This window comes from Rhinichthys klamathensis, unplaced genomic scaffold, assembly GCF_029890125.1.
Source record: "Rhinichthys klamathensis goyatoka isolate OS25496 unplaced genomic scaffold, OSU_Roscu_1.1 h1tg000243l_1, whole genome shotgun sequence".
NCBI lineage: Eukaryota > Metazoa > Chordata > Actinopteri > Cypriniformes > Leuciscidae > Rhinichthys > Rhinichthys klamathensis.
The window spans coordinates 1,049,496-1,062,907 of record NW_026606765.1 but is presented as its reverse complement, the minus strand read 5'-3'; the positions used below and the strand labels follow the sequence as shown (position 1 = coordinate 1,062,907).

At 39.5% G+C, this 13,412-nt stretch overlaps 1 protein-coding gene across 1 annotated transcript; it reads right to left on the bottom strand.

Annotated features, from left to right (window-relative positions):
• Positions 1–3: 3 nt before the first annotated feature.
• Positions 4–9,811, bottom strand: usp16 (ubiquitin specific peptidase 16). The gene is made up of 17 exons (XM_056265972.1): positions 9,654–9,811; positions 9,266–9,334; positions 9,001–9,179; positions 8,821–8,921; positions 8,624–8,739; positions 7,823–8,013; positions 7,649–7,738; positions 7,439–7,569; positions 4,833–4,920; positions 4,617–4,698; positions 4,220–4,365; positions 3,916–4,089; positions 2,632–3,286; positions 2,217–2,311; positions 2,032–2,118; positions 1,042–1,189; positions 4–339 (listed from the first exon to the last, which is right to left on the bottom strand). Exons 2-17 carry the CDS (start codon positions 9,312–9,314, stop codon positions 218–220), a joined length of 2,454 nt encoding a protein of 817 aa, XP_056121947.1. The 5' UTR covers positions 9,315–9,334; positions 9,654–9,811; the 3' UTR covers positions 4–217.
• Between the last annotated feature and the right edge of the window lie 3,601 nt (positions 9,812–13,412).

Genomic DNA, 13,412 nt, shown 5'->3' with positions numbered 1-13,412 from the left:
AAGTAAGTTTTGCATCTTGTTTGCATGAATGAAAACTTTCCCCTGAACAGCAGCTGATAATGCAGAGAAAGAAAAAAAAACATAAAAGAAGATGCTCATACACACAACTTTGATTCAAAGTTTTCAATCCATTTGCATTGCGTTTTAACCGGATGTCCCAGCAGTCGGAGAGAAGCACCACCAGCCCTTTGTTTTGAAGCTCAGTCCTCACGTTGGGTTATGAGATCTTCTCGTAGAACAGGAGGTAGGCTTGGGAACTCTGCACTTTGGCCTCCGGAACGGGATGGACGCTGCTGTCGCTGATGTGGAACCATGAGCCTTTACTGGCCTCAGCGTTACCTGCGACAAGAGGATGATTGGAAAATAATAATAATAATGTCACTTGGTTTCCAGCTAAATGTATGCAATGCCTTGATTTTTCAGTCTCCAACATTATTGCGTGTTCATATATATACCCGAATATAAGACGAGATTTTATCCTAAAAATAGGCTGAAAAATGGGGGGTCGTCTTATATTCAGGGTCATCTTATATTCGAGTGGAGGAATCGATAGTCTTTTTCTTGACTATCATTAGGCTTTCATTATGAGCGCGCATACCGCGCGCCTACATTTGGAATAACGAACTTGAGCGAGCAAAAGACGCGATATGTGGACGCTTTTTCTTGCGCGGCTCGAGCAGAGGGAGAGAGAGAGAGCGGGAGCCGGATCGTCGTCCGGACGACCCTGCAGGGTGGTTAAATCCATCCCGTCGCACTCAGGGCAGCCGCAGTCATGGCCAATCAGGAAGCGCATATGTGCCGGTCTCCGCCGACTAGCGGGCCTCTACTACACGAGGCACAGGTGATGCGAGGCATTTGGAACAACGCCTCGGAAATTTGCTCTTAAAATAATTTTCTGTTGAAAACCAGATTTTTTCCCAAAAAATCTATTTTTCCCCAAAAATAAATCTGGAAAATGGGGGGGGTCGTCTTATATTCGGGTATATACGGTATATAAATAAAGCTCATTGAAATCATGAACTCAACAGCGCTGATACTCACAACCAGCAGCCGACCCGTTTTCTACGTAATTGTGCGTGGAGGGTCGTGATTTGACGTAGGCCGTGTAGTGTCCGGACCGCATGGTGCCGCTGTGCTCCACTATGCCATAAAGACTATACAGCACTTGCGTTTCTCCCTCCTTCACACCCTAAAAACACAGACAGAGTTTGATGCACTGCGTGCTCATATAGGAGCATGATTTATTGGTAAAATATCACAATCTCGATTCAAACACCCACACGATCTCATTCCTAAAGCACAACGATTCAGCCATGTCTATTAAACCGTCGACAAGTAGCCTGTGATCACAGTGAACATTCAGATCTGCGCTGGCGCTGCCGCAGTTGTCATGTGCAGATATGAAACATCTTCGCAAACAGTCTTTTCAGCATCACAATATCATTATTTCCATGTTACAAATATTAAAATGATCACAAAAAAGAACTGAGATAAAAGTTTTTTATGCTAAAAAAAGAAGATGTTAATGCTGGTCTGTGTGTGTGTGTGTGATTACACAAATCTGGAAGACCTTCTGAAGCAGTAGACTTTTAAAATCAATGAATTATGAATAGTTTACTGTCATTGTGAGAATAACATGTAATCATGTAATCAATAGAAAAGTAACTGTAGTCTGATTACAAGTATTTGTAGCACTGTCGTTACACCAGTAAGTGGCATGTCTGTATTTGTCATTGAATCAAAAATGGATTCATTATCTAGTAATGAAACAGGTGACATCTTTATGAGTGAGTCATTCGTTCAAACTGAATAATAAAAAAATAAAAAAAATGTATTCAAATTAAATCTTTTTTAAATAGACTGCAGCAATTAACAATTTGTCAGAACCTCTAGTAAATTATTTTGTTTAGTTGTCCATTCAGAATCGTTGGAGAACCATGATCTCTATTTTAAACACACACAAAACATCTTGATTCTCAGCTAATCCAGCATCGTGCAGCTCCACGTGAAAAAAAATGTTCATTTGCTCACCTTGCAGTTTAAAGAGCAGAAAGGAGCTAGATCCAGGATCTGAGGAAAGTGCACATGTCTGTTCACCTTACAAACGCTGTATCCAACCTACAGGCAAACAAATGACAAAACAAGGGTCTAAATGGAGACTCCTTTGAGTGTATCAGTGTGGCGAGGTCTGGGACAGGGGGAACCAGGTGTTTTACCTGCTGGAATCTCTTCAGGTGAAGTGTGAGCACTGCTGGAGGATGAGAGATCAGCATCTGCTTCAGTGCATCTCTGTAAACAGCTTTCTTACCACCTGAAGCATGACGACACAAATCAGTTTAGAAACACTGCTGTCACAATTGAGCTTTATGATAAACTAAGTTTTGTGTTCAATAACTAAAAAAAATAGTGTCAAACACAGGTAAACAATGTGCAATGCTTATTTATGATCTATCTATCTGTCTATGAATACTCACATATATATATATAAAAATAGCCACAATAGTCCTAGATATTTCATGTTTCCTAGCATATCATGTGACCATTAACTGAAACGTCAAAGGGATTCAGCTGACAAAAAAAAAAGTCTAAGTCTGTTAATATAGTAAATATTGTAAAAGGTGAGCACAGTACCGTCTGAGGCTTTATGTCCAGGCTGGCGTTTTGTACAGGTAAAACACATCAGTCTGTTGTTCTCTGTGAGATGTTCCACCTCAGTAAACTGATACAGGCAGGACTCCACCGAACACTCCTTCTTCTCTGGCGCCTCCCTGCTGGTCAGTGCGTGAAAGGCGAGCTCAGGGTCCTGATTCACCACAGTGTATTCTTTAACGTCAACTGAGGCATCATCTCCATTCTCCATTTCACCTTCTGAAGCTGTTTTTAGTGACATAATATTCAGTTCTTCGACTAACTGATCCTCTTCAGCACAAAGCTGGTCAGCACCGTCCTCCTCCTCAATTTCATTCACCTCTTCCACTTTGTCTCCCTCTACAGACACATCTTCAGAGGTCTGGTCTTCGGATAAGGCAGTGAAGCGGTTCTTGCCAGCAGTGGCATGCTCTTGCTCGGGTTCCTCATCATCTTCATCCTCATTTAGTGATTGTGCAGAAGGTTTCTCAAGGATCAAATGCTCCTGGCTGTTTTTAACTGGTTCCACATCAGCACAGCCATTTTCTGCCACACTGTGACCGGAGCCGTCCGCTGGATCGGTGCTGCTAGCTGTGCTCTGATTGGACAGAGGTTCCAGAGGGACTTTACTGCCCAGTTTCTGCTGCCGTCTCTGATTCTATGGATACAAAAGCCAAAATATAAGCGTATCACAGATTGGCGGTATTCTACTTGATACTAAAATAAGTCAATGGAACATGATATGTGGAAAACATGTAGGGAGAGAAAAAAAACATTAAATATACAGTATATATATATATATATATATATATATATATATAAGTTCAGTCATGAAACTCTAGAGGGCGCAGGCTGATCCCTTACATGCAATCTGCAATCAATCACATTATTACCACATGGCACAAGCTGATTGACCTCTGCTGACCCTGCAGCCAATGAGATTGCTTGCTCAACATAGTCTGGTTCATTGTTTGCTGTAAGCTAGTTCTGTGTGGCGCTATCAGAGTTCCTCTGAAACCCTCCACCTCCCCCAGCTCCACCTGCCTAGATTTGCTATGGGATATATGCTTGTCTCTTTATGCAGCAGCAGCATATCTTACATGCTCACAGAAGCGTGTATTTGTGTATGTGTATTTATTGGTAGTAGCAAGTTTATATTTATAAGCAGAAGCAGCGAAGCAGATCTAATCTGCCGAAACCAAATACATGAACATTGCCCTATTCAATAACATGCTTAAACTATTCCGCGAGTTGTCAAAATTGAAATGTTTGACACTGCGTCTTTACCTTGGCTTGTTTCTTGGCCTGCTTCTTGGCTTTCTTCTGCTGGTACTTGCTTCCTGTTCCTGTAGGCATGTCTTCATTCCCATTGGCCAGAGATGATGTGCTGTCTTGATCTCCATAGTCACTGACGCTGCTGCGATACTGAGCAACTTTCTTCTGATTCTTCTTCCTGTAGGCCTGGAGGAAGAGACTCAAATCAGTCCACGTCCCCCAGAACATGCTCGCGCTTTACAACAGCAACTATGAGCATTTCGCCAGAAGGAAGAGCCAAAGTGTTTGAGGGATAGAGCAGCTGTATGAATCTGACCTCATCAGCTACAGGAAGAGACAGATCCAGAAACATCTCCGTCACCAGAGACACAGTCCTGCACTCTTTGCACATCACCGTGCTGCTCATCTCTCCACCAAACACTCGGTCCACAAAGTTCTTGGGTGCACCGTTTCTCTCATACTCTGGTGAAAACGATGCGAGAGAAAGTCAAACTTATTCATTTAATAATACTCATCATGTTATGATAAACAAGCTTTGGGTTTAATCTTGCCTTAAAGTGCAACTTCGCAGATTTCAACCAGCTTTGTATTGTTACAATGTCGGTAATATATGTAAATGAACAATGTTTACTCGTCCTCCATGTTACCTGGACTGAGAAATTCACATTATAATATATCATTTGTCATTGTGGTAATCTGATAGTGACTTGTACCTTTAGTAACCTTCTTCGTTTGCTCGGCCTCTAAGCTTTTGCCAGAGTTTTTCAAAGCCCCCAGAATTCCAGAGTTTACTCTCTGAAAAATACAGAAAATAAACAAACAGGACACGGTTAAATAAAAATGTCTCAAGCATTCCTTATAATCAAATGAGATGGCAAAGGAAGACACAAGCAGACACGAGTTCGTCATGTGCTGTTAGAGGTTTATACTTTCACTTCTTCCGCCCGCATGCCGTCCAGAAGGTACCGCAGCAGCTCCTGACTGTCCTGCTGCTGAAAGCCTTTAAAGCGTGGAGCTCTGTGAACAAAAACAGATAATAGAATCGTTAAAAGCTTCAGTCTTTTCAACATCACAGTATCATTACTTCTGTTACAATAATATCACAGAAGTACTGGGATAAAAGTTTATAGTTTGGATATAAACACTGATGTCTACAGAAGCGTTTAAATGTTGGCCCATATTGATAGGATAGCATCTTGCAGTTGATGGAGATTTGTAGGATGCACATCCAGGGCACGAAGCTCCCGTTCCACCACATCCCAAAGATGCTCTATTGGGTTGAGATCTGGTGACTGTGGGGGCCATTTTAGTACAGTGAACTCATTGTCATGTTCAAGAAACCAATTTGAAATGATTCGCGCTTTGTGACATGGTGCATTATCCTGCTGGAAGTAGCCATCAGAGGATGGGTACATGGTGGCCATAAAGGGATGGACATGGTCAGAAACAATGCTCAGGTAGGCCGTGGCATTTAAACGATGCCCAATTGGCACTAAGGGGCCTAAAGTGTGCCAAGAAAACATCCCCCACACCATTACACCACCACCACCAGCCTGCACAGTGGTAACAAGGCATGATGGATCCATGTTCTCATTCTGTTTACGCCAAATTCTGACTCTACCATCTGAATGTCTCAACAGAAATCGAGACTCATCAGACCAGGCAACATTTTTCCAGTCTTCAACTGTCCAATTTTGGTGAGCTCTTGCAAATTGTAGCCTCTTTTTCCTAATTGTAGTGGAGATGAGTGGTACCCGATGGGGTCTTCTGCTGTTGTAGCCCATCCGCCTCAAGGTTGTGCGTGTTGTGGCTTCACAAATGCTTTGCTGCATACCTCGGTTGTAACGAGTGGTTATTTCAGTCAAAGTTGCTCTTCTATCAGCTTGAATCAGTCGGCCCATTCTCCTCTGACCTCTAGCATCAACAAGGCATTTTCGCCCACAGGACTGCCGCATACTGGATGTTTTTCCCTTTTCACACCATTCTTTGTAAACCCTAGAAATGGTTTTGCGTGAAAATCCCAGTAACTGAGCAGATTGTGAAATACTCAGACCGGCCCGTCTGGCACCAACAACCATGCCACGCTCAAAATTGCTTAAATCACCTTTCTTTCCCATTCTGACATTCAGTTTGGAGTTCAGGAGATTGTCTTGACCAGGACCACACCCCTAAATGCATTGAAGCAACTGCCATGTGATTGGTTGATTAGATAATTGCATTAATGAGAAATTGAACAGGTGTTCCTAATAATCCTTTAGGTGAGTGTATATCATCTCGCTCGAAGTCACCAAAAGGGCCTTAACTCTTCATTGGAGGGTTATATTAATAATTTTATTGTTGAGAAGGTCGATGAAAAGCTTCAGCTTCAGGCTAAAATTTAAAGGTCACAGTGTAAACGTGATAAACCACATCTCGTTGCCATCACCATCTCAGACAACAAGATAGAGGATCAGCATTGTTCATGCACTACAGTATGTACATGAATCTTTCAGCACAACATTGCTAACATTTGTTATCTCGGTTATTTAAAGATACATTAATGAAGCTAAGTGACATGATGTACAACGCAGCTAATGTTAGGTTAATGTTAGCCTAACGTTACGTTAGAGATGTTAAAGATAACGTTCAAATACGTTGTTGATTTAGAACAGATGTAGACATCCTTGTTTAATTCTAGTTAAATTTATTCATAAAAAGGAATCACTTGCGCCTCAGCCTAGCCAGTGCTCTCGGAACAGGACACAACAATCTTGAGATTGTTGTGTAACGTAACTTATAACGTTGGTCATTTTGCACTAATAAATGTATTAAAACGTTCTGTGCTCCGGTCCTGCTCCTTGGTCCCATAGACCTTGGGTCCTTTTTCTTAAATTTATCCATGTTTAGTTGGTGTTGTGGTCTACCGCATAACTATCCAGAGCAGACACTTATCTCGGTTGAAATGTGGCTTGGGAAAGGGTAAAAAATACACACCGTCGCCCAGCCTCTCGGGATACCTAGTGTCGGAGTTGCATGTACCCCATGCACACCGTTTGACATTTTATCAGAACCTCTAGTAAATTGCATGTTATTTTGTTGAGTTGTCTTTTCAGAATTATGGGAGAATCGTAATCTCCATTTATACACACAAAAAAAAAATGGTGGTTCACAATTTATCCAGAAGTCTCTGATGCTCACCAAGGCTGTATTTATTTTATCAAAAATATAGTAAAAAGAGTAATACTGTGAAATATTGTTACTATTTAATTAAGTATTTTCTATTTTAATATATTGCTAAATGTAATTTATTCCTGTGATCAAAGATAACAGTTCAGAGTTTCTCACATGATCATGACTAAACTATATAAAACAAGAGACATATATATATATATATATATATATATATATATATATATATATATATATATATATATATACAGTATGTTTGCCATTTATTTCTTTTGGACATGCAGGTGTCAAACACATCAGTAAAACAGCACTTTCCTCTTATTAGATGAGGCAGCTGCACTGGGAACATTTGTGTGCGGATACTTACTTTTTACACACTTGAGTGAAGAGTTCTTTAGGGGTCACAACACCTTTCTTGGTATCCTGGACTTCATTCAGTACCTGACACATAGCCAGCGTGAGCGACCCGGGTCTTTCCAGCTGGATCTGAAGAGGTTCCTGAAAACATAATGTGAAAATATGCTGTTAGATGAAGATTTAGGCATAAACTGAACATAATGAGGGTCAGCATTAGTACCAGCTCAGATGATGGAGTGATGGTGAAGCAGCTCTTCTCATCTGAAATCTGGCTCAGCAGTTCTCGCAAAAACCACGTCTGTGATAAATTCTGAGAAGGGAGACGAGAACATCAGGGTTTGCAGAGCTTGTTTACATGCAGAAATGTGTAGCGTCTCAAACTCTGACTCTCTACCTGCACGACTGCATTGAAGAAACACGTGTTGCCCAGATTACTGAGACCCCTGACACACACGACACCAGGGCTTCCTGCTGCCGCCGCTGCCTTCTGTCTTTTGGGACTGTCATCATGTTTGGAGTTGCTCTTCTGGTTCTCTTTCTCTTCATGTGGTGTTTGCTCTGCAGGTTTCTCTTCCTTCTTACATTCTGCAGGCAAATTTATGCTTTATTAAATGAAACCATGTGCTTTTAGTAAACAAATTTCAAAATAGCCAAAGTGTCGAAAATATATTGTTTTTCAAATATTACATAGTATATTCTGTTAAAGTCCCCCTGTAGTCAATCATTTCATCCATTAAAACTCACCTTTGATCACCGAAATGACATATTTAAAAGTTTGTTTCCCCTTGAAATATACATATACACAGTTCTATGAATATGCAGATTAGCACCGCCTCCACTCACTCACACCAGCTCAGAGATCCACTCGTTGACCTGATTGGTTACAAGGTAGTTTGTGATGTCAGAAACACCAGCGAACCACGTTTTTTAATACTGTCTTTGGTTCACTGCAGTTTTAAGGAGAAAATACTCAGCAATGGTGTCGACTTATGAATTTACACATGGTTTGTCTTAAAGCATATTAAAAACACCACATAGACAATAACATTAAATGCTTGATTTTCACCACAGGCGGACTTTAATATTACAAACATTAATACATGTTTGTTTAAATCATGACTAATAAAAACATATTGGTCAACTGCTACTGATATTGAATAAGCGGACGTGGCTCTGAAAACTGTCTGGCACCTACTTTTGTTGGAGGTGCTCTTGCCAGGATCCGTCGGCACTTGTTTTCTTATGTTTGTGATCAGCTGTGCCAGCTGTCCCGTGCTGGAATACTGAACTTCTTCATCACAGATGTAACACCTTGACGACACATCAAACAGAAGGTAAGAGGTCTGAACACACAAACCCTGCCACATTTCAGTGAGGATGTGTGTGACTTACCAGACGCTCCAGACGTCCAGGCTGAGCACTAAACAGTGTGGCTCGGATCGAGGCGTCTCGTAGTGCTTGACTGCATGCTGATTCTCAAATCTCCCGCAGCCCTGACAAGGATCACAACATTGTGTTTATGTGAGGCTGGCCAATAGCAACGTGTCATAACCAAGTCACCTGATCACTTACTCTGTGGCCGCATTTCAGGCACAGCCACACAGCTGGACTTTCTCTGTCAATTTCATCCTCCGAGATCTGGTCTTCAACAGGCTTGTTCGGCTCACAGTCTTGGCACGAGCTCAGATTTAGACCGGTTTTCTTCAGTAAGCTGTTATCTATTCCTTTGCGGATGTGAGTGCAGGAAACCCCTTATAAAGCAACAGGAGAATCATGTTAGAGGTTTCATGATTATAATCACTTAATTTACAGCCAGCTGTCACACATGTAACGTTACCTGGAGTCTCAGTGCTAGGACTTCTGTCTTTCACCTTCTTTTTACCCATTTTGGTTTATAGAGGAGCACCTGGGAAGGGTTTTAATACATGCATATTAACAGAACATACAGTCATATATCAGAACATCATAATCATTTTATAATAACACAAACACTAGTGATTCACTGATGTGATGATGACACGAGGTCGTTTATGAGTGTGTCAGCAAATACAGCTCTCTGATACAAAAACGTTTTGAGAAAAATAATAGTCACATCAATTTAAAGATCAAGTCACGAGGAACAAGTCATGAATGTTTCCGTTTAAACCACTGCAAATACCAATAAACCGCGACAGCTGTTATTTTCAGATGAAAAAACACGAGACAAACAGTTTATGTAAACTTACGAGGCCAGCAAAATCATTTAAAAATATGTAAACGGAATTACATCCATCCAAGTTTCCGTATTCAAATCATTTGTAGCGAAATAAACCGCATGAAAACACCAGTGTAAAGCATGTTGTTCAGCGGCTGCTAAGAGTATTTCCGGGTGACGCTCGACGCCGTTGAGGTTAATTTCAAAATAAGAGTCTGACTGAAACAATAAATTAAGAAATTACAAGGACACACATTTCTCGTCTTTCCTTGTCAAGACGGACCCATCACCTAGTGACTACACATATTATAGAGGACAATAAACAAATATACATAGGCTATACAAACCAAGGCTTTTCTGTGATTGAACACCACGTGATCTGTTTGTTCCAAAATCCAAAAGGAAAGTGAATGTAAACAAAACAGGAGCCAAAGCTGTGTTCTATTGAAATGAATGTCTTCTATTAAATAAAATAAAAACACATAACAGTGTTTTAAATGACAAGTTACAACACAATAAAAAGAAGAACATATTCTAATATCTTGGAAATGGCTTTAAAATTTGTCAAAATTGCACCCACATGCCAGTTTAATGAGAAATATTAACACATGGACAAACTTTGGAATATACATAAGTACTTTGTCAAATTGTTTCTAATGACGCTTGGACCTTCTACAAAAAAATAAATAAATCCATTTGCATCTACAAAATAAAAAATGGGCTATCTCTAGTAGCCTACTCCATTCAGTCTCAAAGAAGTGATTTTATTCTAAAAGAGACAGAATTAACATAAAATAGATTATGTTGAGTAAAGTTAAGTAAATTTGGTCATTCAATAACTTACAGTCTGTAAAAAACTAAATAAAAACCAGATCAGTTTTGTGGAGAGAAAAATCACACCACAAAACAAAATCAATACCACCTACATTTTTGAAAATTTCCCTGTGAACACAAAACCAAAGACTGACAGTTTACAGAAAGGCTCCAATTTAGTAAACAGTATTCGGCGAAATATGGAAATATGTATTTGCAGCCATCTGTTCAATCTGGCCTTGCCATCATCTACAAGATGGCAGTTATGTAAGCCATTCATTCACATTTATCCAGACATGAACCAGAACAGGAAGAATAATAGAAGAATTCTTAGAAGAAGAAGAAACAAACCTGTGTAGAGCTTGGAATCTGATCACATATTTATTTTAATTAATTATATTTTTTCTTGATTTTTATAAAGCATTGAGCTTTATTGTTAAATTGAGCAGTTTAGGAAATAATTACCCTCTTATCAGAAAAATTCCAGTTCATTTTCATTGAAAGAATTACCTCGTTTTAATATAAAGTGTGGAATTAAGCATGAGCAACTGTCTCTTCGCTGCCTTTTGTTGTTGGCTTCAGAAATGCTTTCCATCAATAGGAATACATAGCAATATAGAAATTAGTAACTAACTGTGTTCAAAGGCAGGAGGGGGGAAAAACACAGTAAAGGAATGTGAAGATTTAGGTAGGAACCTACATAACTATACAAAATAGGTCAATCATAATATTATTTTACAGACATTTTTTTTACAGAGATAATCTTTGTCTCCCTCTACTTGTAGACACATTTACAGCATCTATCTCTTGTGTAGCAGGCTCTTGTTTTCTTAAAGTAAAACGTGTAAAAACTCTTTCTACATGTATACTAAAGTAAAACCAAAATGTTAAAAATGCTACATTAATAAAGGAATCACATTCTCCCTACCCAGACTAACACTTTATTGTACTATTAAATATCCGTTAGGCACTTTATTTTCAAAAATAAAGTGGGAAAATTGAGAAAAATTAGTTCGGAAAAAGGCGGATTTGAACTTGAGTCAAAAGTTAACGCCACTCGTCTTACTCAACGCTACTAATCCAGTTGTCAGCGGGATTTCGTTTGTAGTTTTGTCTGGCTCAATCAGACAATGGTGGACAGAGATCGTGTAAATAACATCAACAAGGCGGGCTATTTGCACTTGGTGTAGCTAATTACACTCTGTTATAGGCAGAGGTGTAGTGGTAAAAAAAAGAGGTAGGTAAACTATAAATTCTGGTGGACCACGACGTGGTCACCCGGTAAGGTGGGCCACTGCCTACCGGTGTAACATTATGTGTATCCTGACTAAGTGTCTATTTTCAGCACTCATTTTCATTGGCCTTACATATAAAAGTTATAACTGGTGTGAAATCACACACACTGTGTCTTCAGTCTCTGTAGCAGCTCCTTATTCACCCTCAGCTGATCCTGGGGAAACTGGATTGACGTCCAAAAATACAGAGTCTTACAATAAAACACACACAGTCACAAATGAAGTATGAGACATTGTTGCTAATAGACTAATAGCAGTAAATGACAGACAACTCTATTTATCACTTACACACAGAGACACTGTAAGAGAAGAACATATTCATATATTCATTGATCAGTCACATATAGAAATAAACTCTTATTAAACACAATTTAAAGACTAAAGTGGAGCTAAATTATCTTATATTCTTGAGTTACACACAAACAGTATGAGGCGTGTTACTGGATTTGGACTAATTTAAAAGCTTTAAATAAAAATGTAGGCTACTATGTACTATAATTTGAATCATCCCTTCAGCAACTTCACTCCTGAATTCCCTACACTGCAAAAACAAACTATAGCTGATTCAACTTAAAATAATTTGTAACCTGGCTGCATTAAAATGTTGTATACAGTTTATTCTCAGACAGATCCAGTACTTTAAGCTGTGAGGGGTTTGATCTCTGAGCTGAAGCCAGAGCAACACAGCCTTCATCTGTGATATCACAATGTCTCAACCTGTAGTGAACTAAGACACAATGTGAATTGTAATTCAAGTGTTTGTAGTTTGTCATTCACTTTGTTCTCCGAGCAGAAACTCACCTCATGCTCATTACTGATCTGTCACTCTCACTCTCTGTGATGTAGAGCTCTGTGTAGATCTCATTCAGGAGAGTCTGGTTCCCCTGCTTTGCTGTTCCTTAATACAGACACTGAAACTTCAACAGTTTGATGTAAATGTGTTGAAGACCGTCACTCCTGATAGACACAAATCTGGACTCCGGTTCTGATCTCTTCTGATGAACTGAACTATAGCAAAGATATTAAAGTTGCTTCTTTTAATTGCTGTATTTAACAAATTACATATTAATTTATGACTAAAACACTCACTTTAAAGAGTGCTTTATGATTTTTCATTTACACAGCGTTATTACAAAAATTGTAGATTGAGTATTTACACAGATGTGTCTCTAGTGAGCAGCACTATATGCGGTAGAACATGAGATTATAAATAATACCTATAAATGTACAACAATTTCTCATATTTTGTATAAAATACTACAGATACTACTCTAATAAGCAAAAATGCCATACTATAAAACATATTTTAATGTAAATGTAATACCTGAGATCAGGATCTGCAATCTGACAGCAATCTATGGTCTCCAAATGGCTTACATTATTGGCAGTTTAGTGTTAAAGGTGCTCTAAGGGATGTCACGCGTTTTTAGGCCAAAAATTTTTTTGTCACATACAGCAAACATCTCCTCACTAACCGCTGGCTGCCTGTCCCCTGAACACACTGTAAAGCAGGGGTCTCAAACTCAACTTAACTGGGGGCCGCTGGAGGTAGAGTCTGGGTCAGGCTGGGCCGCATCAAGTATTCCACAAAAAAAATAGTATTCAAGTATTCCAAAAAAGGAGCACAACTGATCCAATCTTCTCAATCTTTATTATTAACGTTTCTTCTGAACTGTTCCTCT